The 26760-nt window shown below is 30.1% G+C and overlaps 1 protein-coding gene across 1 annotated transcript in view; it reads right to left on the bottom strand.

Annotated features, from left to right (window-relative positions):
• Positions 1–1687: 1687 nt before the first annotated feature.
• Positions 1688–26760, bottom strand: part of LOC136968138 (zinc finger protein 236-like) — a 56931-nt gene continuing 31858 nt past the window's right edge. The window contains exons 5-12 of the mRNA XM_067262097.1: positions 23941–24068; positions 22162–23873; positions 21471–21605; positions 17431–17642; positions 14702–15045; positions 14460–14617; positions 9664–9943; positions 1688–3350 (exon numbers count right to left, since the gene is read on the bottom strand). Of these exons, the coding sequence (XP_067118198.1) occupies positions 2131–3350; positions 9664–9943; positions 14460–14617; positions 14702–15045; positions 17431–17642; positions 21471–21605; positions 22162–23873; positions 23941–24068 (4189 nt within the window). The 3' untranslated portion in view covers positions 1688–2130. The remainder of the gene's footprint in view (positions 3351–9663; positions 9944–14459; positions 14618–14701; positions 15046–17430; positions 17643–21470; positions 21606–22161; positions 23874–23940; positions 24069–26760) is intronic.

The following is a 26760-nucleotide window of genomic DNA, read 5'->3' on the forward strand; positions in this document are numbered from 1 at the left end:
AACTGGTATTTTAGTCGCAGTTGCAATTTGTAGCTCATGTGAACGTTTATGCGATTAACTTCTATCGCAGCGACAAGATTTTTTGTAGCGCGACTAAAATTCGCTCGTGTGAACATGCACTTATTCCTGCATCGGATGCCACTTCACTTATTCAATAGTTATAGAATAAAAGGCGTTTTGTTATTTTGAAACATATTGTGCAATTAAATTTTAGACAAAATATTTCTAGATTACCCGGAATCATAACCAATTAAAAAGTTAGACACCCGGATTGCTGCAAAACTCGAGTTACGTAAATTAGTTGTGGTCCGATTGCACGCCTGGTAATGGCACCAGTGTTTTAAAAATCGCCACTCTACTATCCTCAATGGCTGAAGGGTCTGGCTACCTCTCTACAATTATTTGCATGATCGAACACCAGTTTTTTCTGATCTGTCTGTCCCCAACCTCACCATCCAGCCGCTTCATTGTGGGTCTGAACGAACCAACAGTGGGATTGCTTTAAAAAAAGGCCCTCTTAATGTTTGCAGAGCAGAGAGAGTTCAAGAAGACGAAAATGGTTTCGCGTTTATACTATTGAAAAAAACATTATATCGATTTATGAAAAATTGATAGAATGTTTGCAGAAGCAGCTTATGGGTACTGAATAGTATATGTAAATTTCACGTTCTGATTTGCTGTATGTAGGCCACTAACTACGGGTGATTAATTTGATGCATAACAACATTCAAGCTTGAACTTTGATCTTCGTTACCAGTTTATAGATTATGAGATATAAAATTATTTTGTTTTAGTAATTCTAGAATGAATGGAAACAGAACTTCAATTAGAATTTCATTATTACATAAAAACTAATTGAAGTTCTGTCAGCCTTGGAGTAATAGAAAATTTGAATAATTTCATTGTTTTATGAATATCAGATTATGTAGGACGAAATTATTTTAATTGTAAGAGGGAAAATGTTATATTATTTGCATTTACTTTATTGCATTTATAACGTAGTGATTATATATTGTTATTTATAAATGATTCTGTGGGGACTAAGAGGGCCTTTTTCTCCATACCCATTGTGAGTTTGGCCAGGCTCGTAATAAATACGTGAAAAAAACAATCTCAACATACCAGGACTGATCCTTCGTGAAAAATTCCTGGTAAGTTGCTCCACCAGTATGGCATGTGGTTGCCAGAGACGGAATTCGTGCTTCAGAAAATTCTTTTAAAAATGGGGGAAAAAAGTATACTACTATAATTGAAATCCTTCACTTTATTATCACATATATTAAATTTCTTTCTCTACTGTAACATTGAATTTCAAATGAAAATTAACTGGTTAGAGTCTTAAGTTGGATAATTCATTAATGGGTAAGTTTTCCATATTAACATTAAATACAATAGTCATAAAATGATATGAATATGGGGAAAAAAAAAATTATATATATGAAAGTTTATATTTATATGCAATATGAAAATATCTAATAGCCTTGCGTGACCTTTCTTCTACTTTTTGTATGTGTATTCCTATTTACCCGTATTGATTTGCACAATGGAAACGTTCGTTACGTGTGTAAACTAAGCCTTCGAATCCAATTGTATGTCTGGTTTGAACTATTCGCTTAATTCTAAATTGTACGTTTCCACCTGATTGAGAGTTTGAAATTTTCGAATAAAAGACATTTACTTACCTCTCTCAAAAATAAATTCTCTTTTTTATTCTATAAATTAGTAGCATTATAACTTTCTGATAAAGAAAACCATAATTGCAAAAATTGAAAATTTCTTTATATTCTTAAATCTATCATATACATATATATACATATATATGATGTATATATATATATTTATCTTTTTCCTTTCATCCCAATTTGAGGGTAAGTCATTTATCAGAAAATTAAAAAATGGAAATTATGCAAATAATAGTTTAGTTTGGACATTATTATTATTTGCACTTTAACAAATTAAGCTATATAAAAAGTCTTTCAAACTGTACAATTTATACATATAACATCTCTATGTACACGAGTTAAATATATATATATATATATTTCTTCAACCTACGGTGACTAGAAATGCAACATGAGGCACTAATTGGCAAATTAAGAATTGGAAGCATTAATTGGAGTGTGGAAGAATTTACTTTTCGTTGGAATGAGCTCTGTTTATGTGGTTTTTAAGGTTGCCGTTTTGAGTGAAGGCAGTGTTGCAGTATGGGCACTGGAATGGCTTCTCTCCGGTATGTTTCTTCATGTGGGTCTGAAGGGCGTTTTTCTGATTGAATGCTTTGTTACATTCCTCGCAAACAAATGGCCTTTCACCTGTATGAATGCGCTTATGCCTTTCTAGTTGACTGGGCTTGGAAAATGCTTTCGAGCAATGCGAACACTGATGGGGAGTAGGACGCTGTTTGGGATTAGAACTGCAGTGCGTGAGTAAATGGTCTCTCAGATGCGTCGCTCTTTTGAAACTTTTACTACACACTTCGCAAGTGTGCTTCCTTTCTTGGTCGGCCACGACATTTTCTTCATTGGTGACGTGCAACAGGTCTATGCTTGGAATGATACTTTCACTTATGCCGACCGATGCCGTTTCCACATTGATACTATCATTTTCCAAACCCAGAACTTCTTCCTCTACAACATTCATAGATGAATCGACACCTATAGTGACTTGGTTCCCTATAATCTCTTCCTTATTGTTAGATAAACTAGTCAAATTAAAAGTTTTAGTTCCGTCCGATCTTATTTCGTCAGGTTCTGTCGTAATTATTTCTTGTTCCGAATTTAAAGGAATATTCAAATTAGTTAAGGAATGAATAATAATATTTGGATTGACTGTTGTCGTAATCGTGTTGTCATTAGCAATGGTACCCTGAAGGATTGCAGAATCACTCACTGCTGTATCTGTTGTTGTGGCAAGAGGTTCTGTTAATAAACTAGGACTAATGGTAATATTAATATTACCATGTTGTTGTAACTGTTGTAAAAGATGTGCGTCTATTTGCACAGTTTGTGAAAGAAGAGATGGATCAATTCCGGTTATTTGAATACTGCCACCTAAAACATTAGGTGTCACCAACTGAACGCCTTCGATTCCCTGAATTATTTGTGAAGAGGCACTGTCCGAATTGACATTTCCTCCCAATATATTGAGGGAATTTGTAGATAGCATATTTTCTTCTTGTTGCGTGTTAGATATTTGTAAGATATTTGAAGCAACAGTTTCCTGTTCTGTTGTATTTTCTTGTGCAGTCTTTTTCTTGGATGGAATTTTGAAATGAGTGGCGATGTGACCTTTCCGATGTCCAGAGGTTCGGAAACGTAAATCACAGTGAGGACACTTGAAAGGTTTAGCACCTGAAAAAAAAATATATGTTAATTCTTTATTAATTGTTTAAGAAAATATTGAACATATATTTTAAATCTACATTTAATAATAATAGTACAGGGTGGGACATATTTAGGTCAGGATGGGAAAATGCTGTAATTTTTGGACAGTTTGTTAGAAATAAATGGTGTTTAAGAATTTGATACAGGGATAGCTGGAACACACTGTATATGTATACAAAACAATAAGCAAGTATTCGATCCCATATTGACTGTTCAGGATGAACAAGAAAAAGTAATATTGCATGGTTCCCATATAGCCCCAATTTAAAGATAAAATTTGTATCTCAAAAGGAAAATCTGCAGATTCTTCAGGAGATGCAATGAAAGAAATTTCAGTGGGGGTCAGACGCTATATTATTGACCAATTTTATAAACACCTATGAAATTCAATCGTGTTTGAAGGCAAACATTTTGAAAAAGGTAATGGCTCTTGCTCGACTTTTCTGCACTTGAACAGGAGATTAAGGGGACTGGAAAGGAAGTCTGATAATTTTCAATTATACTACAATATAAAATTTAAATAATAATGAATGCTTGAAAAGAATAATTTTGTTAAATTATGATTAAAAAAATATTTAAATAAAATTTAAAACCCTAGCACAAAGTTAAACTTGTGTATGGTGCCATCTGTTGATTTTTTATTGAATAATTTTTATAGAAACACGAAAGGCTTATTTTTGGGGATAAGAATGAATTTTTAAACAAATAGAGGTATTTTTACCATTTTCAATCTCCCCATCCTTTTGACCTTTAACTAGCCATCAATGCTCCATACATGAAAATAATCATGCCAAATTTCAAAAGTTTCGGCTCATTCAAACCTCAGATATAATGCAAAAAAAAAACAAACAGAATTAATCCTGGAGTGTCATAATGGGTCAAGAAATGCAAAAGCACTGCAGGAGACAGTCAAAATTTGGTTGATCATACTTTTCCTATGTTATATTCTATAACAGCCAGGAAAGTACTGTAATTGTATTTCATAACCCTTCTACTACTTAATTACTTGAATTTGATTTGAACTGAACTGCGTATGTATTGTACTTATCAAATAATTTAATTTTTCTTTCAGTACATTCCCTACAAGAAATTTCATTTGTTTTGTACATAAGAATGAACATTTAGTAATATTATTAAAATAATTACTAAACTAAGCAATCCTTTCATTGTAATTAATACAGCCAACCTGATAATTAACACAAATATCAAAAGAATGGTTAGATTCCTTTATTGGGCTATTAAAGCTAAATAATTAATAAGAAATTTGGCAGCAGGTAAGCAGTTAGGCAGTCATTACTTTCTAAATTTTACAATTATAAATAAATGTATATTAATTAATTAATTTATTTATCATTGTTTTCTTCCAGAATATTCTAAAATTAAATTTATTTATTTATAATAATTAGATTTAAGACAATGGCCTAAGGGGCCGTCCATAAATTACGTAAGAACAATTTTGGCCATTCTAGACCCCAGCCCACCCCTGTGTAAAAAACTGTAATATTTTCTTTGATCCCCCTCCCCTTCCCTCCTTATCTTACGTAATATTTAGGCATAATTTTATAGATAGATTTTAACAAAACTTAATTTTTTTTAATGAAACCCTAAAAAACCTTAGGTCCAAAATGTATAATTATTAATTAGTTAATTAATATATACTACTAGCAGATAGGCCTGGCATTGCTCGGGCAAAAGTAATGATAGCAAAGATTAAGATTATTACGTTATAGTCACAGAAGAAAGAGTAATTTCATCAACAAACTAAATATTTCGAAAGAAAGTCCGAATTTGAAAAAAAACGAATATTCTAATATTGTTCGATTTTCACGACGTGTTCTGATTATATCATTCGATTTTCATCGAATGTTCTAAAGAAGAAAAGTTGAGAAAAACCGAACTAATCTGTTTAAATTTGAAAATCGAATATGTTCTAACATTATACTCTTTTCCTTTTTTTTCTCCAGTGCTCGTAAATCTTGCACGTCGCTTTCTCTTGTTCTCCATTGTTACTTAACACTTCCATTGTTGATGGAAGTGTTAAGCCTTAATCCTGTCCCTCTCCCCGTGGGGAGGAATTTCGAAAAATCCCTTCTTAGTGTACGTTTTCGTGACGTACCCTAACTGTGTACCAAATTTCAACTTTCAACTCTTAACCGTTTGGGCTCTGCGCTGATTATTATTATTATTATCATCATCATCATCATCATCAACTCGTCTCGATTATATATATATATAGATTATTTATAAAAGACTATGTGAACAAATTAAAAAATATAAAAATTTAATGAATTTGAATGAACAATTTATTTTAAGAACTACTTTTTAATTATTAACAATCTTTTTATTATTATCATTAATCAACATCATAATATTCATTTTTATATTAATTGTAATTTTCACAAAAAAACACAAAATACTTTGACAGATCGACTAGCTACTACACGTGTAAACAGAAACTTCATAGGCTACAAAATAAAACAAGATAGAATAGAAACCACATTCCGTTGCCATACCGGTTATATCTTGGCTAAGGCCAAGAAAATAAACTACATGCTGTTAAAATATGCTAAGTGCACCTGGGAAACTAAATCATAAAGCTTATAAAACTCTATATAATGGGGAAATACAACCAATGCTACTTTACGCGGCATCTAGCTGGGGTCATGTAACTAGTAAAAATTCAGTCGCAAGTAAATTACTCTCTTTTCAAAGACAGCTTGCCATCAGAATTTCAAAGTGCTGCAGAACTGTTTCTACTAATGCCTCTCTGATTCTAGCAGAGCTCCTTCCTTGGCCACTATGTATTGTAGAAAAGGTTCTAAACTACTATATCAGAACTACAAACATCAAGACTCATTTTGCCCAAAATATGTTAGAAGGTACAGATAACCCCACATATCAAGCTGAAGAAGATGCTGTTTACCAAGTTGTTCAGTAGACCACGTCACTACGAAACAAAACTCTGTCTATCAACATTTACAGTGATTCTTAGTCAGTCCTAAAAGCTCTATTAAATCCCAATTTCAATAGCAATAAAATCACATACAGTGGTACCTCGGTATACATCTGCTTTAGAATACAGTAGAGAGTCGTTAATCCGAATCAATTGAGGACTGGGGTTGTTCGGATTAGTGATTTGTTCGGATAACCGATTATGTACAAAAAATATATTAACCTGTCCGATGTTCAAATTTTTTTCCGTTGCGTGTCGCTTCGTGTTGAATTTTCGTCGATTTTAAGCCTAACGAAAATTTTTATAATAATAATCGAGGCTATTGTATCATTAAAAGTTATTTCTTTATTTTGTACAAACAAAATAAATATATTGAAGAATATAAAAACATGAAAATTATACTTTAGAAGTAAATCTAGTATCAAAAACGTTCAATTCAGCACGACACAGTCTGACTGAAAATCATTCGGATAACTGGCGATTCGGATTACCGACTCTCTACTGTATGTCCAATTCGGAATATGTCCTGTTTGAACGAAGCAAATTTTGCTCGATATAAGACTTAATTCAATTATACGCACCATCTATGTACAAGTAGCACTATCAGTGTACTAAACCAGAGTAGACATTCATGGTGCCACGGTCTATAACTTTATTAAATTTCTTTTGATTTTAATTTGTAAGTAAAACTTTATTACTTTTATTAATCATAAATTGCAAAAAGGCAAATGAAAAGCAACAGAAAACTAAAAAAATGACTAGAATCACAAGGGAACTGAAAAAAGAGATTGTTGAGAAATATGAAGGTGGCATGCGTGTTCGAGATTTAACTGTTGCATACTGTATTCCGAGAATGACGATATCAACAATCATGAAAAATAAAGACATTATTAAATCTGCAAACGTTGCAAAAGGAATTAAATCAATTTCTAAACAGAGATCGGAGACATTAGATCATGTTGAGAAACTGCTTTTGCTCTCAATAACTGAAAAACAATATGCTGGCGACAGCGTATCAGAAGCAATTATTTGCGATTATTACTGTAATAACTTAAAAGAATAAATTTTATTATAGATTTTTAATTAATGTGCTCAAACAGTGCTTCAATTATTTTACAACCCCATTAATATACCATATCAAGAGGAGTTTTTTTTACATGAGAACAGATTAATCATTTTTACATTACTTCTTATGGGAAAGGTTGGTTTGGTATACGTCCTATTCGGTATAAGTCCAAACATCAGGAACGGATTAAAGTCGTATATGAGGTTCCACTGTATATCCAGCACCATATTAAAAATCTTGTAAATAAGATAACTTTTACGTTTGTTCGTGGCCATACTGGCATATTAGGAAATGAAAAAGCCGACTTTGAGGCTAAGTCAGCTGCAAAGGACACTGACTTGGACTACACTCATATCCCTCTCTCACGCGGCAGCCTTAAAAATTATATTCATGAAAACGCTATGCAAAAGTGGAATCAACAATAGTTGAGCAGTAAAAATGGACTTTTTAGAATAACAAGACTTTATTTTCCTAGTGTTGAATGCAGGTTCTCATCACCACTTAGAGATTTAACGTTTGCTACTGCTCAACTATTTACTGAGCATAATAATTTTAGAAGCTACCTGGTTATATATAACTGGGCAGAAACTGCCTTTTGCTTTTGCTCTACAGAAAACCTAGACACAGTCAACCGTATAATCTATCATTGTCCAATTTATGATCGAGATACACTTTTTCTGAAATAAGAAATCTTTACGCTTGGTTTCAGTGACCATGTCCACTCGACATGCTCGTTCAGAAGCCACTGTTTAATGCTTTTTAAAATTATGTTTAAAATATATGGAAGATAAGACTATTCATAATTTCTAATTTCTAGTTTTACATTTTAGTTTTCACTAAAAACCAAATACTAATTTTAAGTTTACTTTATATCATGTATTTTGGTTTATGTATTCTTAGTGTTATACACCCATAGGAGTGGTGCACTTATTCAAATAAAAAAATATTTTAAAAAAATGAGAGAGAAACAACTACACGGCCTTTGTCCCATGATAAAAAAATGTGTAGAGAGTGAGTCTGCTAGCGTTATTATTCTATAACGTCACACCTGATGGCGTTAGTACAACAAAGGTTCTTAAGAGAAACCGCTAAATTCAAAACTCCACCACTCAAGGAGCTCAAAAGATAAAAATAAGAATATTACGTAAGACGAGATCTATTACCCTCCTACCCCTGAGTAAGAAATCCTTGACCCCCACCCACCCCAAAATACCTTACATAATTTATGGATGGCCCCTAACTGTACCTCCTGCCATATTACTTTGGACCTATTGCAAAGAAGAATTACTGTTTCCTGAATATTGCATTGTCGTCAGTATAAGGCTCTCCTCCTTGTATCCAACATATTCCCATCATTCATATATTGCACCCAGCCAGGAAAAGTGACATAACTCAAAAACTCACCTATATTTACCTGATAACATCTCATGTTCAATGAGAGCAGAGCTACAGATCCATAATTACTATACTATAGAATATAATAAAATTTACCAACCATAAATACTTACCTGAAATTTAAAAGAAACTTGTACTATTTCAATATAAGTTTTATAGTATTCTTTAAGTAGATTTTTCTCAAATACTGCATTTTTGAGTTGTGTCACTTTTCTTGTGGGGGGTGCGATATGTTATCAATCCATAACAGCCTAGTTGCCTTTTTCTGTCAATTTTACCCATTACGACATTCCATAATAATTCATACTTGTTTCCTCGTGAAAAAAAATCATACTTTGGACATGTAATCGAGATTTTGTATAAGTTAACAGTTCCTTGTATGAATCTGTTTTCTGGAGTACTATTATTTGTAATACGATCGGTCCAACTGATCTTTAGCATCTTCTGACGAATCCATATTGCAAACACTTCAAATTGTCTTATCATTTTAGCTTTCAGTGTTTACCTCATATAATAAAACTGGCTAAACATAACATTTTTTGTCTAATTTTTAAACCAAGGCCATTACTTCAAAGAAGATCCTTCAGTTTTGTACTTTCAGATATATTAAAAAAAAAAAAAACACATCTCAAACGTACAAGATTTTCAAACAATGTTGAAATAAAGATGTAATGGTAAGCAGTTTACGGGATTAAGATAAAATGTACTGTAAAATTCTACATACTATATTGCTAAAAACTTTTTTACTGTAGAATATTGTTTAATTAGAAAAAATTACTTCCTGTAATCATTCAATTCACCTTTTAAGATTGTATTATTTTTAGCTATCTGAAAAATTCTAATATTAAAGCAAGCAAAATTTTTACCTGTATGAAGCCTCATATGGACTTTCAAACTCCCTTTAGTGGAAAATTGAGAATTACAAACATGGCAAGTGAAATTCTTTTCTCCTGTATGAGTTTTCATATGGCTATCCAGAGTAGATTTAACAGTAAATGTCCTTCCACACATCTTGCACTCGAAAGGTCTTTCGCCAGTATGAATTCTAATATGGCGAACCAAATCACTTGGTTTTTTGAAACTTTTTGGGCAATGTTCACACTGATTGGCATACTTAGGTAATTTTTCCAATTCTGCTTTCTTATCCTTTAAAAAAATTTAATAAAAAACATTTTACTAAAAGTAAATAATTAATATATCAAAAACAGTTATGTTTTAATTGAGTACTTCATTAATAACTTTTAACAATATATTTAATATTGGTCTCTTAGAAATGGTCTTTGAATGCTGACAGCCTGATATTATACTTTTCTTCTGATAAATTACATGACTAAACTATCAACTTGTGCTTACCAATAACTTGATTTCATTTAAAGCTGAATAATTCTCTTTTTTTTAAAAGAAATTTATTAGGCTTCTTTTCATTTTAATATTTTAAATTCAACGTTATTTTATAATAACTTCGAAAAAGTTAAACTCATCATCTTCAACATATTAAGTACGGTAGAACTCCATTTATCCGGCTCAAGCGGGACCAAGCCCGATTCGGATAACCAAAAATCCGGAAAAATCATTAACGGCATAAACAACACAGTTTATAGACTTTTTATTTTATATTTTGATAGTCTTCTCCAACATAACCACTTTCTTTCTTTTAGATGTAATTTTTAAGGTGTTTACTTTATTTCACAAATGTTTGAAGATGAGTGAAACTTGGCAAAACAATAGAGGCTTTAGCATGTTGAGTGAATAATGACTCGTGAGGTTACGAACAATAAACAAACAACGTGTTAACACATTGAATGCCATGAAAAGCACAGCATTTTTATTCAACGGGAAAGTAGCAATTTTTTAAAACAGAAAACCTTATAATTAGAAAAGGTTCAACAAAATAAGTAAATTCAAAGAATGCTCCTTCGGAATGCATAACAATGAACAACCAATGCCAATTCTTAGGAAACAAGTATATTCTTGTTACACTCGGGCAGGAATGTATTTAGGAGTTCTTTGATTTTTTGCAATTATTGGTTTTCCAAATGTATATATTTCTGAGACAGTGATTGCATTTTATAATCTGGATAAACTGGAAAGTCAGATAAATAAACAAGGTTCCCCTGTACATATATATCTTTAATTATTTAAATTATGTTGAAGATGCAGAGTTTTACTTCATCAAACTTATTACAAAATATATGTTCCATTTTTATAAATATTGATAAATATGTATACAAAGGCTTTTTTTGTGTGTGTACATGTATATATGTTAATTTAAATTAGTGTGGATTTGTGTTTGTGTATGTGTATATATATATACACACACAAACACATGCAAATAAAACATGCTCATGTTAACAAGTTTTTGGACCAATGCATGTAGTCAACCAGATTGCTGAAAGTTAAGGTGAGAGTCCATGATTTACCATTAATAACAATAATAATAAAATGTATAACTTGAAAAGTGTTATAACATCTCTTTAATGCCAGAATCAAAACTGAAATTTCCACTAAATACACTATTATTTACTTATTCTGCTTAATTTTATTATTCTGTTATTGTACTCACCTATACTGATAACAGTGTGGATTCTACTCTGTGTATATGTGTTCATATATATTTATTTAAATTATTTTAAAAATTAACAGACTTGCTTGCTCCTTAAAAGTTGTAGATTAAAATAACAAAACCTTTCCAAGAGTGTTATATATTAAGACAAACACAAAATTAAAATATTTGATTATTTTAATATTATTTTCAAATTAAATATGATAGTATAGTCTATTGTATGTTTGTATCAGTGCTTTGAATTAAATCGAAAAAATATATATATTTTTGGCAATTTAACTGCCATAAATCATCTTAACAATTACAGTAAGTCCTCACTTAATGTTGCCAATAGGTTCTTGCAAACTGAGACTTTAAGTGAAATTATGGCTAATGATATAAGCAAGAGTTAATTTCCTAGATCATATTTCTGGCCATAAAAACATCAATGTCTAAAGACCCAAAACACTTCTAATATGAATAATTGAAATGACTGTGAGCTGTACTTATGATATTTAAGAAAGATTAATAAAAAGGGGGCTGTGGAGTCAGTAGACCAAGCCTCCAACTCTGATTGAGCTGCAATTGGAAAAAATTGTAAACCTATAAATTCTCACTGTCATCTGTCTGTCAGTCTTTCCATAATCTCAAGAATGGAGTTAGAAAGATGAAAGACGAGACCAGATATGAAAACCACAGGGGAAGGAGATCTTGATTAACTATATAAGAACTTCCGATACAAACTGGAAGTCATATTATTTCAATTCAAGGCTTTTCCCTGAAAGCAGTTAATAGATGACTAGCACAACTCTATTGTTAAAAGAAAAGTATGATGTACTGTACTGGGCAAGCCACTACTAACTTGAGGTGAAGAGCATATATTTTAGATTAAATACATTAACATTATGATTAAAAATTGTAGCCCAGCATTGTGATGATGTCATAATAAATAACTGTTCATTCTAAATAATTTAAAATATACTTTGATTATATTAGCCCAGAATGGCATTTCATCATGACCAAGTGAATCATTGGCATTCCTAATGTGAAACCATTGAAAAATACTTATCTTTCTTTCACACTTTTTCATTACCATCAAATCACTATCATCATCATCTTCTTCAACCACATATTGACACACAAAATGTTTTCCATCTGTAGTTGTAGTAAAGTATTCAAAAACACCAGATTTAATCAGAAGCTTAGCCATTTTGTATGAGTCTTTTGACAATAAAAAGTTAGAATTAGCTAACACATGTACAGTACAGTGAATTCCTGTAGAACACGCTCCCCCGATAATGCAAATTTGTATAACACGACGGAAAATTGCAATTAGAACTCATACAAAATTTTAATTTTGTCATCTAGAGGTATATGTTTCCTTCTTCTACTTCCAGATCTGGATTTAAACTTGCATAAAACCATCTGATAATGCATGTCTTGATAATGTCATTTCCTATAATATACAATGTATCTCCCACATTGTATGGGACTCTGCTGTATTCGAATATAAATTTCTAAAAAGAAAAATCAACTGTACTTAATGATATGCGAAGAAAGATCATGATATAGGGAAACCATCATAAAATAAGTTTTCCATTACAGGAGGAAATTATTAACACTCCTATTAGGTCCTAAAGTTTTAACCTTAACAAATAAAGTTTATAATAAAACACAGGAGTTGGAGTCAGTCCATTTTTACTGTCTCTGACTCCACAACCAGAGATAAAGATGAAAGTATGATTAATATTTCATTTGTATTCAAGAAAAGAATTCAATTAATAATAATCTTATTGGATCCCGTTAGCAACCTCTGGCATTTATTTTCCACCTCATAGAATAACTTTTATTGTATTTATATGAAAAATTCAACAATAATAAATATAAATGACTAGCAAGAATGCCCAGTGTTTCAAAAACTCAGGGAGGAGGTTGATTTGTCCTTGTTACTGGTAGAGTGTTTCCCGCAGGGTGGCAGAGAGTAACTGTGTGAAATTTGGTGCAAATCAGTCAAAGGGTTTGGAAATTTGCGGGGATGAAATCGAGGAGTGAAAATCCAAGTTTTGAAGTACCTTATATTTTTTGGAGGATTGTAGAGACTGATTATATAAAATTTGTCAGGATCACTTAAAAGGTTTGGGAGTTTGGGAATAGGGATGAAATCAGAGGAGTGAAGGATCTGAGTATTATGGTAGTCCATGTTTCTCATAGGATACAACAGAGTAACTATGCAGAATTTGCTCCAGGGTTTAGGAGTTTGTAGGGAAAATGAAATCAGCAGGAAAGAGTGAGGGGGGTCTTAGTTTTAAGGTAGCTTAGATACACCAGAAAGTAATATCTTTCCAATGGTCTCTTGACACGGATGTATTTTGTGATAATTCCAACTTTCTTTTAGGCATTTTATCATCGCTAAGGCTCACTCACACATTTATACTCCTGAAAACTAACTGAAAGAACTCAATTTATGTAGGTAGATATCTGATAACATAAGGCTAATTCTTATTTTTAAATAACTGTAGGGTAGGATTAATACTAAACAATGAACGCATGAAAGTACTAGAGGACTACTTACAAAAGTTTAGTTTCATCTAAGAGAAGTAAATTCACTCCTTATAGTTGTAAGTATCTGATAACACAAGAGTATTATTATAAGAAACAAACAACCAAGACAACATAAACAAAGAATATAAACAACTACACGAATTGCACGAATCAAAACCAAAACCGAACAGATAAGATAATAAGTTTAAGAAGCCCACTGGGTGGCAAAGGAGAATTGACCTTGAATGTAGCAGACAAATGACAATGCAAGTCAAATGCTGTGGCAAAAACATCTTTCTTGTGCATTTTCCTTATTTAATATAAAAATAATATATATTCCTTCCAAATGAACATTGACTAAACTTTCTAACAGCAAAAGAATTTAAAAATTGATTCAGTAGATTCCAAGATTGCCTCCATCAAACAAATAAACAAATTTTCTCACTTCATATATTAGTATAAATTACAAATATACTTCTAAGTGAGGATTTGCTGTATTTGTATTAATTCTATTCATTTATGATTACTATTAATACTAAGTTATTTATTTTAAAACTTAGTTTCTAAACCAAAACTTACTTTAATTTCACTGATTCTATTTTTTTCTGCAGCAGATGCAATTAACACCTTCACAGAAATGGAATTTGTATCATCAGGATTTTGTTGGGCAAGTTCATTGGCTTGTTCATCAGAGAGTTTAACTATATTTCCTTTCTTCTTGTTTTTACTATCATCAGCTAAAAATTGCATAAGTTTAACACCTATATTAATTGAATTTTTTTAATTTTCTCAAAAAAATATAATTCTTTCAGCTATTTTACCAGATTCGGAATTCTGACAGTCTTCGTGAATTGCTTTCATGTGTCGACGATAACTCGTCGGAGTTCGAAACGTCTGAGAGCAATAAGAACAGGTATGAGGATGGTTAGTATAATGAATGGTCAAATGCCTAGTGAGAGAACCACTAGTTGTAAACATTGCATTGCATATATCGCACTGAAAATCTCTAATGCCAGTATGGGTTCGAACATGGGATCTGAGCGTTCCTGCCGAGATAAACATTCGATTACACAAAGTGCACTTAAATGGCTTTTCTCCCGTGTGGGTACGAATGTGCTGTTTTAAATGACTTGACTTTTTAAATATTTTGTCACAATATGTACATCTGAAATAAAAATTTCATAATTTGTCTTTAAAAAAATTGGAAATTAATTAAGTAATATATTTTAATCAAGAAATTCCTTAAGAGATTCTATACAATTATTTATAAGATGAATGTATTGTGGACAATGAATAATTGAGATAAAAGATTTTTCTAACTTATTAGATGATGAATGATTATTTTTGTGATATTTAGTCTGAGATTTCAAAATATCAAATCAAAATAAGATTTCACTCCTTAGTAAATTTGTATTTTTTTCAATGAATTTTTTAGAAACTGGCAAAGAAAAACTATATATATATATATATATAAATGGCTTATAAATTAATTCATTTTACGAAGGTATTAGAAAGTCTATGCTAAAACTTGATTTTTATCTGTTACAAAGTGTCAAAAATATCTACATCAGAATTAATTAATTTAATAAATTTAGTATTCTTATACATAAGTAAGAGACTATACAGAATATATTTTGCCTTTCTAAAATGAGCATTTTCAGTAAGAATTTTTAAATTTTATCCTATGATGTAAATTCTACCTACAAAAAGTATTCATATAAAAGTCATTTTGATAGTTAACCGGTTACTTATTCAGAAGGAAACAAAGTAACACCACAATTTCATTTTTGATTTGATAACACTCTAATTTGAATAATTCTAAATTCTCGTATGATAGTAGTACAGGTGTCCCTCGTATAACATGGTAGTTACATTCCAAAAAAGTGCCATGTTATGCAAATCCAAGCTATACAAAACAAAGGACTAACAAAAAACATAGGATTACCTTCCAGAAGTTAGCAAAAGTATGCTATTCTTTTTTGTTACTAAGAGAAATATGTTTATTAAAGCAATCGATAGTTAATTATTGATCGGAAATAAATTAACAATCACAATTGAAAGTACTGTTATGCATTAATACTAATTTTAGTTAAACCAGGACATTTTCTTTTTACAAAGTATCATTGTCATCTCAACTTTTTGTTGATCTTTATCAGAAGTATCAGCAATATTTTCATATTTTTTATTTTTATCATAAAAAATTTTTATGGATGACAAGTTAAAAATATGTTGTTAATCAAAAATTTGTTCAAGTACCGATATACCACCGTATTTCATTCGTCATTTTATGAATGATTGCTTGATTACATTTAAAAATTTTTATTTAAACATTTTTAGATAAGTGCTATTAAACTTTACTAAATACAAAGATTAATCTATAAAAATAAAACACAGTGACAGTCTTAAGGACTAAAGTCTAAAAACAGTGACAATGACACCCAAAGAAAACTACGGACAAGGAAGAAAAAACTGTACTACCAGTTTTCATTAAAGTAAACCTGACAAAAGGCATAAAATTTGAAAATTTCAAAATCTGATCAGTACTGACTTGAAAAAGAAAATATATATATCAAACAACGAAGTTTACACTTAAAAATTGTGAAATTTTGTGTAGAAGACTTCCAAAAACTGTGTTAGCTTGAAACCAGAAGTTGTGTTATATGGGTGATATCCCCAATTTTCAAACCATGTTGTAGAAGTGCCATGTTGTATGAGGGATAACTATACTAATAGAACATATTTCAGTAAATATTGATACTTCATATTGAGTGTAACGGTTACCAATAGTAATTTTAATTTTTTTAAATTACTACATCCTTCATATTTTCAGATTAAACAGAATAATTAAAAGGAAATTCGATAAGGATTATTAATGAGATTTATATATTGTCTTAATAGTGTTATGGAATAAAAAATTTTGATCTGCTTAATTTTAGAAAACTATTTCATAAAGTTTAATCTAATCCATGTAAAAGTATTTATTATCACAACTGTTAACGCTATTATGTTAAAAAGGAGAAGTACTTAAAACAGAATCAACTCAACAGACTTATTTTGTTAACAAATATTGTCATAGAATATTGGAATAAATTCTCAATAAAAAAAACTATCATTTTAGATTTAATGATCCAACTATACTTAATTAAGCCATATCTACAGTTTGACTGGTTTTGAGCAGGTACTATTTGTAGTCGTTATTACGTCAAGTCAATATTCGTAACAGGTCAAAAAGTTAAATTTCTTAATTAAAATATACTAGTTTCCTTATATTATAAAACATTATGATATATTAATACGATATCAATGTATCAAACTCTTTCAATATCAATATATAAGGATACTGATATATCTGAGAAAAGAGAGAGAGAGAGAGAGAATCTACTTTAAATATGAGAAAATGTTTCTTAAGGGTAGATTCTCAAGCTGCCCATTGTAAGCCTGGCCAAGCCATGACAGGCTTGATAAAAAGGCTCTCTTGATGCCTGCAGGTGGAAAGAGTCAAAAAATAAAATAAAATAAAACAGATTAAAAAAACTAATAAGGAACTAACTGGAACAGTCTCCTTCCTGCCTTATTTTCTACTTGCTGGATTTCTCCTAATGGTTTCACTGCTTGTTTCTCAGTTGGAACAGACTGAAGCGTGGCATTCTGATCATTCTGAGATTGCTGTGGCAGAATATTTGTCATGCTAGTTGTTGCTAACCCTTCACTTATCAGGGTAGTTGCAGTAGTAAAATTAGTGGTGACATCTAACACATCACCCTAAAAACAGAATATATTAAAAATGCATTTGAAAACTATTATAGATATCCAAAAATATAATATTGTTAATTCTCTGTTAAATTCATATACAGCGGACTCCCATACAACACGGGGATATGTTCCGCGTTATAGGAAATTGCATTATATGAGACATGCATTAACAGACAATATTATGCAAGTTTAAACGTATCCCTGAGTTCCAGCACTGATCACATATTGCTCATGAGATGTCCATTAGTGTCAAACACAATCTTATTGTGTGCAGTGTGTTAACTTGTTTTAAAGATGATTTCTTTTAAAAAAGAATAAACAAACCAGAATACAGATAACAGTACATAATATTTTGGATAAGTTGAAATCTGGTGTTAAAGTGGTAACTATTACTAAAGAACTGAACTTACAAGAGTTAACAATTCAAATAATACAACTAAAGACAGCAAAATGCAAGTTATAATGCCTGCTTCATCTTAGTATCTTTGCAGGAAATCAGTTAAAATATATTTAAAAATGTATATGTAATTTTAAAAAAAACCTTCAAAAGGGAAGGTACTTTTAAAAAATAAAATCATCGATATTTTCATCAGTCCTGTTTTTATTATTATCAAGAGATTTACTTACACTATATGCATTTTGAACCGGATTTTCAAATGATTCCTCTTCAGTAGACAATACAGAAGCACGAAGTAACAGACTAACATACAAGAGTACCAAGATGAAAAGATCAGAGTGATTTTATTTTTTAAAAGTACCTTCCCTTTTGAAGGTTTTCAAATTACATACTTATTTTTAAATTTACTTCATCTTTATTAGATTTGAACAAAATTGCATGTATAAATGATGTGTTAATGCCTAAGTTGGAAAAATGTTTCATGATATGGATTAATGATTTATAATACAGAAATATACCTTTAATAGTCTTGCCATAAAACAGAAGGAAATCAAGGTATACCAACATTTAATAGATTCATTTCTTCCAATTCCAATAGAGTCCATTTCTTTTAATGAATTACATAAATGTAAATTTAAAGCCATTACAGGATGGCTTGACGATTTAAAAAGATATTTTTTTGCATAATGTGAAAATTATTAGCAAAAGTGTAGAAGCATCCCATAAATTTTCTCTAAAATTATAAAGGAAAGGAATTATTTAGCAGGACAAGTCTATAATGCCAATAAATTTGCCTTATATTGGAGAAAATTCCTGAAAAAATGTATATTTTGAAAAATGAGTCTTTTGCTTCGGGCTTCAAGGTGTCAAAGGACAGGCGAGATAACTGCATATATGCATTCTAATGCAGCTGGAGAATGTAACAAAGCCAATGTTAATCAAACCATAAATACCCCTGAAATGAAAAAATTCGCAAATCAACTGTTTACTGAAAATCCAATAAAAAAAAGCGCAGATGACAGGTGAAATATTTCAAAATTGGTTTTATAACTGCTTTGTACCAGAGATTGAACATTATTTACAAAAAAAATGTGTTTTAAAGTTTTATTATTAATCAATAATGCATTGGAACATCCTGAAAATTTAAATCATCCTAATGTTAAAGTGACTTCTCTTCCACCCAACACAATATCAATTCTTCAACCACTAGACCAAGGGATTATAAAGACATTTAAATCTTGTTACATGTATTGCACATTTGAAATGATTTTACAAAAAACTGATTGCAATTCAAATAAAACACTTCTGTAAATATGGAAAAAAATTGTCAATATTAAATTGGTAGAAATAATAAACTCATCTCTTAAAAAATTTAAATCTTTGGCCCTTAATGCCTGTTGGAAAAAGTTATGGCCAGATATTATTACAGCAAATTCTTCAACTTCATCAAATCACATAATAGCTGCTGGGCAAAGTATCGGTGGAGAGGGATTTGTTGACCTGAATGTGATAGATATCGCTGAATTAATTAATTAGAACCAAGATATTGATGAAACCAATTAATAGAATTAGCACATTGTTCTAATTCTAGTAATGATGATGAAAACTTGTTCCCGATTTTTAAAGAACCAGAGTAACATTTGAGTTTAGACGCTTTAAATAATGGGTTAGAAATAGCCAAAATGCTAAAAACATATTTATGAAAACTGATCTGTCAACAGAGCATTCTATGGAATTAAACAATTATTCAATTTTCTTTTAAATTCCATATTTTCAAGCTAAAAATCATCTGGAAAAAGAATTTTGTTTAAGTAACAAGAATAATAATACATGAAACTATGGACTCTTCCAGTGATGAATCTATACAGCCAATACTAACAAGACAATGTCATTGGAATTTATCAATATTTTTTGAAACTTCTGATAGTGAATAAATGTTAAATAGTAAAGTATTTTTGTTTTAGTCAAAAGTTGAATAAAAATACAGTATTTCCCCTTATATCTTTAAATATGCATATGAAAGATATTACTTTTTTTTTTATAAATCTTTACAACTATTAGCTTACCTATTGTTTATATATGTTACAGTAAAAACGCATTTTAACTAGTTGAAACTAGCTTTTACTGGATATCATTGTCAAAACTAGAATTTACTGCTAGTCAAAAATGAATTTGAGTTAAAACTAGTTTTAACTAGACAAGACGGGTTTTAACAAAATGGCTTAGTAAAAACTGTTTCGACCAAGGTCATTCAGCTAACACGTTCCTATAGTGTATGATGAATTTCGTATCGCTTTAACCCTTTTCCCCCGACATCTTGTTTATGTTTATTTTGCGATCCCTCCTAAAGCAATATAGGTCAGTCAGGCGATATTATTTTAAAAGGTCACCAAAAATCAAATTATCATTATAACTATATGAAAAAAAATCACTTACATTTATTAATAACTTTAGTTTTAAATACAATATTTTTCAATGCATTTTATTAGAAAAATTTATAAGAAAAAAAATAATATATATCAGAACTGACACAAACTTGATAATTTGTAACATTTTGTGAAAATTAACATTGTCTAGTTACATAGTTGTTTGCTGGCACTGAGCCAGAAAGACCTAGAATATTGTTTTGTACAATTCGATATAACACTTATGCATGTATGTTTATTCATTGTGAAATTATTGCACATTATATCAAACATTTGTTTGAAATCAAAATTTTATACTGCTATCATAATGAATTATTATACTTTATTCACTTCACATCGAACGAGATTATATCTGTTGTTAATAAATTTTTACAAAAATCGATATTTACCAAAGTAACAATGAATTGGTACCCCTCGAAGCCAGGGTACCGATCGATCGGTGCCTTCAGGGACAAAGGGTTAATTAATGTTAATAACACAGATGTGTGACCAATATTTTCAATAAATATCGTATTAAATAATACAAATGTTTTAATCCCAATCATCACTTTATTTATTTCCCCCAAACATATTTATGTAGCTAAAATTAGTTTTAACTAATGTTAAAAGTTAAAAAGTTAATGTTTGATTTTAGTTTTATCTAAAATCAAAACATGTTACAGCAGTAAATTTTAGTTTTAACTAGACAAAACGGGTTATAACAATGACATCCAGTAAAAACTAGTTTCAACTAGTTAAAACGCGTTTTCACTAAAAACAGGTTTTTACTGTAACATATATACACAGTAAAGTCTATGCATTTTGCATTTCTACACAAAAAGTCAAAGTATGCCAAGTGTTAAATTTAACCGATGCATTATAAGGACTGTTTATAGTATTGTATGAGTACTAGTCACAATTTTGTCATCGCGTTATACGAATTCGCATTATACGGGAGTTCACTGTAAATCTTCTTTTAAAGCAACAAAGAAAAAAAACTGAGATTTTGGTTTAAAGAATTAATAATTTACTTACTTGTAATGTATATTGGTTTTGTGTAAAACTTCCAAAAGATTGAGTAAAAAAGGTATTCTGTCCTTGATCAAATCCAGTTGTTTGTGTCTGATCAAATCCTGTATTCTGTGTTTGGCTTAAATTGTTTGCTCCAAATCAGTTGTGAGATTTCCTTGGTTATCAAATACTTGTTGGGTAAATGTTTGTTGTAACTGCTGTAAATTTTCCTGTAAATATATGAAATACATAAATCTTTGTTGGCTGGATGGCCAAGGCAGCAAAGATGTTTGCCTGCCATTCTGGAGGACCTAGGATAGAATAGCAGAGAACATCAGAAATTTTTTATGTATAGTCTGATCCCTTATATGTTGGACTCTGTTCCTTGCCACTTAGCCAAACCCTTGATGGGCCTAGAAAAAAGTCCTCTTAGTGTGTACAGGTTGGGGGAAGGGGGAAATACAAATTTTTCCCCACTAATTCTAGTTCTTCACTCTTATATTTTAGATACATATTTATTAATTATATAACATTGTTAATCAAACTTTTCTATCATATTTATAAAAAAATTAGATAGATATACAGTTATTATATAGTGTTTGCACTTGAAAACATTTTAAAAAATCATCTCATAACTGTATTTATCTGTAAGTTTTATCTAAAACAAGTATTTTTACTTGAAAAATTTTATGAAATCTAAAAATTAAAACATTACCTGAGATAACGTAACTTGAGTAGTAAATGGCTGGGTACCTAAAGCTGTATTATCTTGTGTTTCTAAAGTTGAAATGTGTGTCTGCTCTGTATCATCTCTTTGCGTATCATCATCATTTGCAATTTCTGCCAAATTTCCAATGATGTGACCTGTTAAATCCTGTCCGTCGGCATGCACCATATCTACTTGTGTTTCTGCACCAGTTTCTGGAACTACAGTCACTGTGACTCCTGAGGTCGCACCTTGAGAAGCTAATTCATGACGATGCGTTTTCATATGTTTTTTGCAAGTCATTGAAGTTTTAAAAGTTTTTTGACAGTATGGACACATGTAAGGCCTCAATTCACTATGAATACACATATGCCTTTTCAAAGAACCATTAGTAGTAAATGATGAACTACAGACAGTACATTTGTATGCTTTCACACCGGAATGAGTCCTAATATGTGCTTTAAGAACTCCATTTGATACAAATGAACGACAACATTGAAGGCACCTATAGGGTTTCTCACCAGTATGAGAGCGGATATGCTGTTTTAAATGGCTCGATTTCTTAAACCCTCTAGAACAATATGTACATTTGTATGGACGATCTACATTATTCATGTCATCAATGTAAGTATTATAAAGACCATTACTTTTTGGAGGTTGTTGAATTAAACCATTGTCTGTAATAAGAATAGGTTCTTGTAAAGGAATGTCTGGCAAAGAAACACTCTCTCTCATTTGAGGTTTTTGAACTCGTTTTGATTTTTTTTGTTGCATGCAATTTTTTAAATGAGAAAGTTGATGACTCTTTCTGTGTCCTGAAGTTCGAAACTTTTTGTCACATTGATTGCACGAAAAAGGTTTGGCGCCCGTATGTAACCTTAAATGAACTTTTAGACTTCCTTGAGTAGAAAACATTTTTTTGCACACTTCACAACAAAACTCTTTTATTCCGGTATGAGTACGAGTATGAACAGTTAATGTACTTTTAACAGAAAAGGCACGAAAACACTGATTACATTTATAAGGTTTTTCATGAGTGTGGATGCGAATATGACGAACAAGATCACTTGGTTTTTTGAATTCTTTACTACAATAAATGCATTGAAGCCACCTAACACCAGCTACTTTTCTTACAACAGGTTTCCTTATAATATCAAGTAATGAAGGGTTTTTCTGTTCAGTTTTATTTTTATCTTTATCTTTATCTGTTGGAACTGATGTTGCTAATCCACTATTTTCTAATGCTTGTTGTAAAATATCTGCACTAACGTTACTATTTTCGGCAATTTCTTGAATTTGCTGCTGTGCTTGTTCCGGAGTAACCATTGTTTGTTTAGATAATTCTAAAAGTTGTTGTATCACTTTTTTCATATTTTTACTTTCTGGATTTGTTCCATTTTCCACAGCATTTTCAGGTTCTTCTTCCTCTCTCGATGGTAATACTTCTTCCGCATGCATCCTACTGATGTGGGCATTCAAACTACCTAATTTCTTGAAAACACAAGTGCACTCGTCACATTGATACAACACCTCTTTTCCATCCTTCATGAGAGTATGAACACGTTTTATATGGGCTCTGAGATTTCCACGTTGAGAAAAAGCTGCAGGACAAAATTCACACTGATGTGGACGTTCTCCACTATGTTTAGTCATGTGAATATGGAGCGCACCTTTCTGATTGAATGCTTTGCTGCAGACATCGCATTTAAAAGGACGCTCCCCTGAAAATAAAATTCTGTTTGAAAATAATAATAAATTTTATTATGTTTTATAAAAGAAATAACTCACCTGTGTGTATACGAATATGACGGAGTAACTGACTGGGTTTTTGGAATGGTTTTCCACATGTCTGGCATTTGTGCATGAAAGTTGCACGATTGATATTCCTTTTGTAAGTTCTATGCGATAATGATGCTCTATAAAATTTAGAATGTTTAATATTTTATACATTATCAGAGAATTAACAAATTTGACTCACAATTATATTATTTAAAAATAACATAAACAAAGCTATCTCATTAAATTTAAGCCATTTTGAGTACAGATGGATTAATTCATATTTATTTATAACTGAAAGTGATTTTTGAATGGAGACAATTTAATTATAAATATTAATTTATACACTATTTGATTAATTTGTAACCCATAAACAATCTAATTAATGGTAAATAATAAGTCAAATACTCAATTTATCACCAATTCTCGGTCGAGCTGATTTGTGTATCTGAAATATTCTAATTATTATCATGTTTCAAGCATTTAATTTCTAAATATAACAGCATTTAAACATATTAATAGAAGCTTAAATGACTATCTCTCAGTTTTTATTTAAATTACACTAATGAATTTATCAAAAATTAGAAATATAATATGGCAAAATACATTTACATTTGGTTTAACAAAGTTCAGAATGTTTTCAATAGTTTCTTGTATTAAGAGAAATAACTAAATATCCTCACTCACATAAAGAAATGTATACAAATTCTCTCAGCCTTCACAAATTATATAAATGTCATACAAACATTTTTTATTCTAAAAATTTATTTTATTCTATTCAACAAAAATGTTTAATCTTTTTAATTTTTAAGAAGTTTAAAATACTATAATTCATATTTTACTAATTTATTATTGTAATTATTTAGTAATTATAATACATGTATCATTAATATCCTTATCACAATTTAATATCTTTATACTTGTAAAAAATAAATGACTCTCCTCATTGCTGATTAAATATTGGACAGAAAAGCTAAGCATATTTATTGATATCTTTGTAGATATAAAAAAATACATATGTATAAAGTATGCCGAGAATCTATTGATCAATATTTTTAAAGGCTGTTATGTTTCATTTCATATTAAAATACTATATACAAATGACATAACTTCACCTATTTTCAATGTAATCATCAAAACTGGTTGAGATACTTGTCCCCATTATAATATAATGGCTATGTCACTGGGTAAAAATCAGATGGCTTTCTTCTCGGACATATGTACATTTTAGACCAGGATACTACAAAAATTCCAAATACCCAGAGGCTATATCCAAAATCTAAGAGCCAAAAGGGGCAACAATAAAAAAAGTATACTGTATATGTAGTAACTATAACTATACTTAAAACAATTATTGAAAGTAACTAGCAAAATGCATAATTACTACATGCTCATTGTTTTATATTCTACATGTAAAGATAATATGACTTACACATTAGAAAAATTAGGAAATAGCACTTTAAATGTCTGTTTGAACTGTTATGAACTTTGTGTCATGAAATCCACAAGTTCTAAGTCAATTGTTCATCTATCAAGTATATGATACTCTCTGAATCAGACAGTAAAGTTTCTGAACAGTAAAGTTTCAGAATAATGAGTTTCCATAAATATTTAAATTTCTCATTATCAAATGAAATTGGAAATAATATACTTAATATATATTTGGTTCTATTATAAATCATTATTTTCTTAAAGGTTTAAATAAACATAAATAAAAGCAAAGTCCAATGTATTTAAGTTTTGATACAGTATAATGGATTATGATCATATTTTTAAATCTATAAGTAAAAATTATTTCTGTCTTTATGTTGTTGAATTTTGTAACTTCAGTAAGAAGATTCTTGATAACTTTAAACTGTCTTTCTATATGTTTAGTATATTGTCCAAGAATAAGCCAGATATCTCATAATAAAAATCAAATTTGATAATCAAAAGCTATTTTTAATAAATACTAAAATGTACATATTATAAAACAGTAGAGTGAAGTAAAAATCAAAGCATTAACATTTGAATTTCTTCAATCTTTGAAGCACTTCCAAGATTTTGTTGCAGACTATCAGATAAAAAAACACTAATATAATGCAACATAAAAATATATTAATGTAACATGTCCATGTATCAATACTTATTTAAAGGAGTAAGGGATTATAGTAATAAATATCATAGACAGATTTTGGATTTAGTATTTACAATTAAATCTTTTAATTAGTATCTCAAAGATAAATTTCTACAATAAGGAAACATGGATATACATTAACGATGGAAACAGCCTTATCACAGTTTATTATAAAAGATCAAAATTTAATAATGAAGTCGATCTATTATCACCCTTGGTACTTGGAAACTCTAACTATACCTACAAATTCGAACATCTTATCCGCCAAAGTAAACATGGATATTAAACGTTTATTAATTCAAATTAGACTTAACAAATTCTCTCTATTTATCAATAATACTTATATTGACTTTTCTAAAGAACTCTGTTATTGGTGCAAATTCAGGAATTTTACACTTCTTCATTTAATTAAGGACTGTACAGCACTGGAAATTTACCGTAAAAAATATCAAATTACTGAAATAGTCCACACGAACCAAGATTCAAACTATAGAGCCAGATTAGGTAACCTAACAATAAGCAATATGTTTAAGTTAAATAATTTTTTTAATCAAATCACAAACAAGCTAAAAAGATTCTGAATTATCTGAAAACTATTACTGATTCATTACTATCTTACCTAGAATACTATGTAAACATATGTAAATATAATATGTAAGAATAATAATGCATTGATATGTTTATATCTAATGATTTTTTATTATATATTCACAATT

Source organism: Centruroides vittatus, unplaced genomic scaffold (assembly GCF_030686945.1).
Source record: "Centruroides vittatus isolate TY-2023 unplaced genomic scaffold, ASM3068694v2 contig_1401, whole genome shotgun sequence".
Classification (NCBI taxonomy): Eukaryota; Metazoa; Arthropoda; class Arachnida; order Scorpiones; family Buthidae; genus Centruroides; species Centruroides vittatus.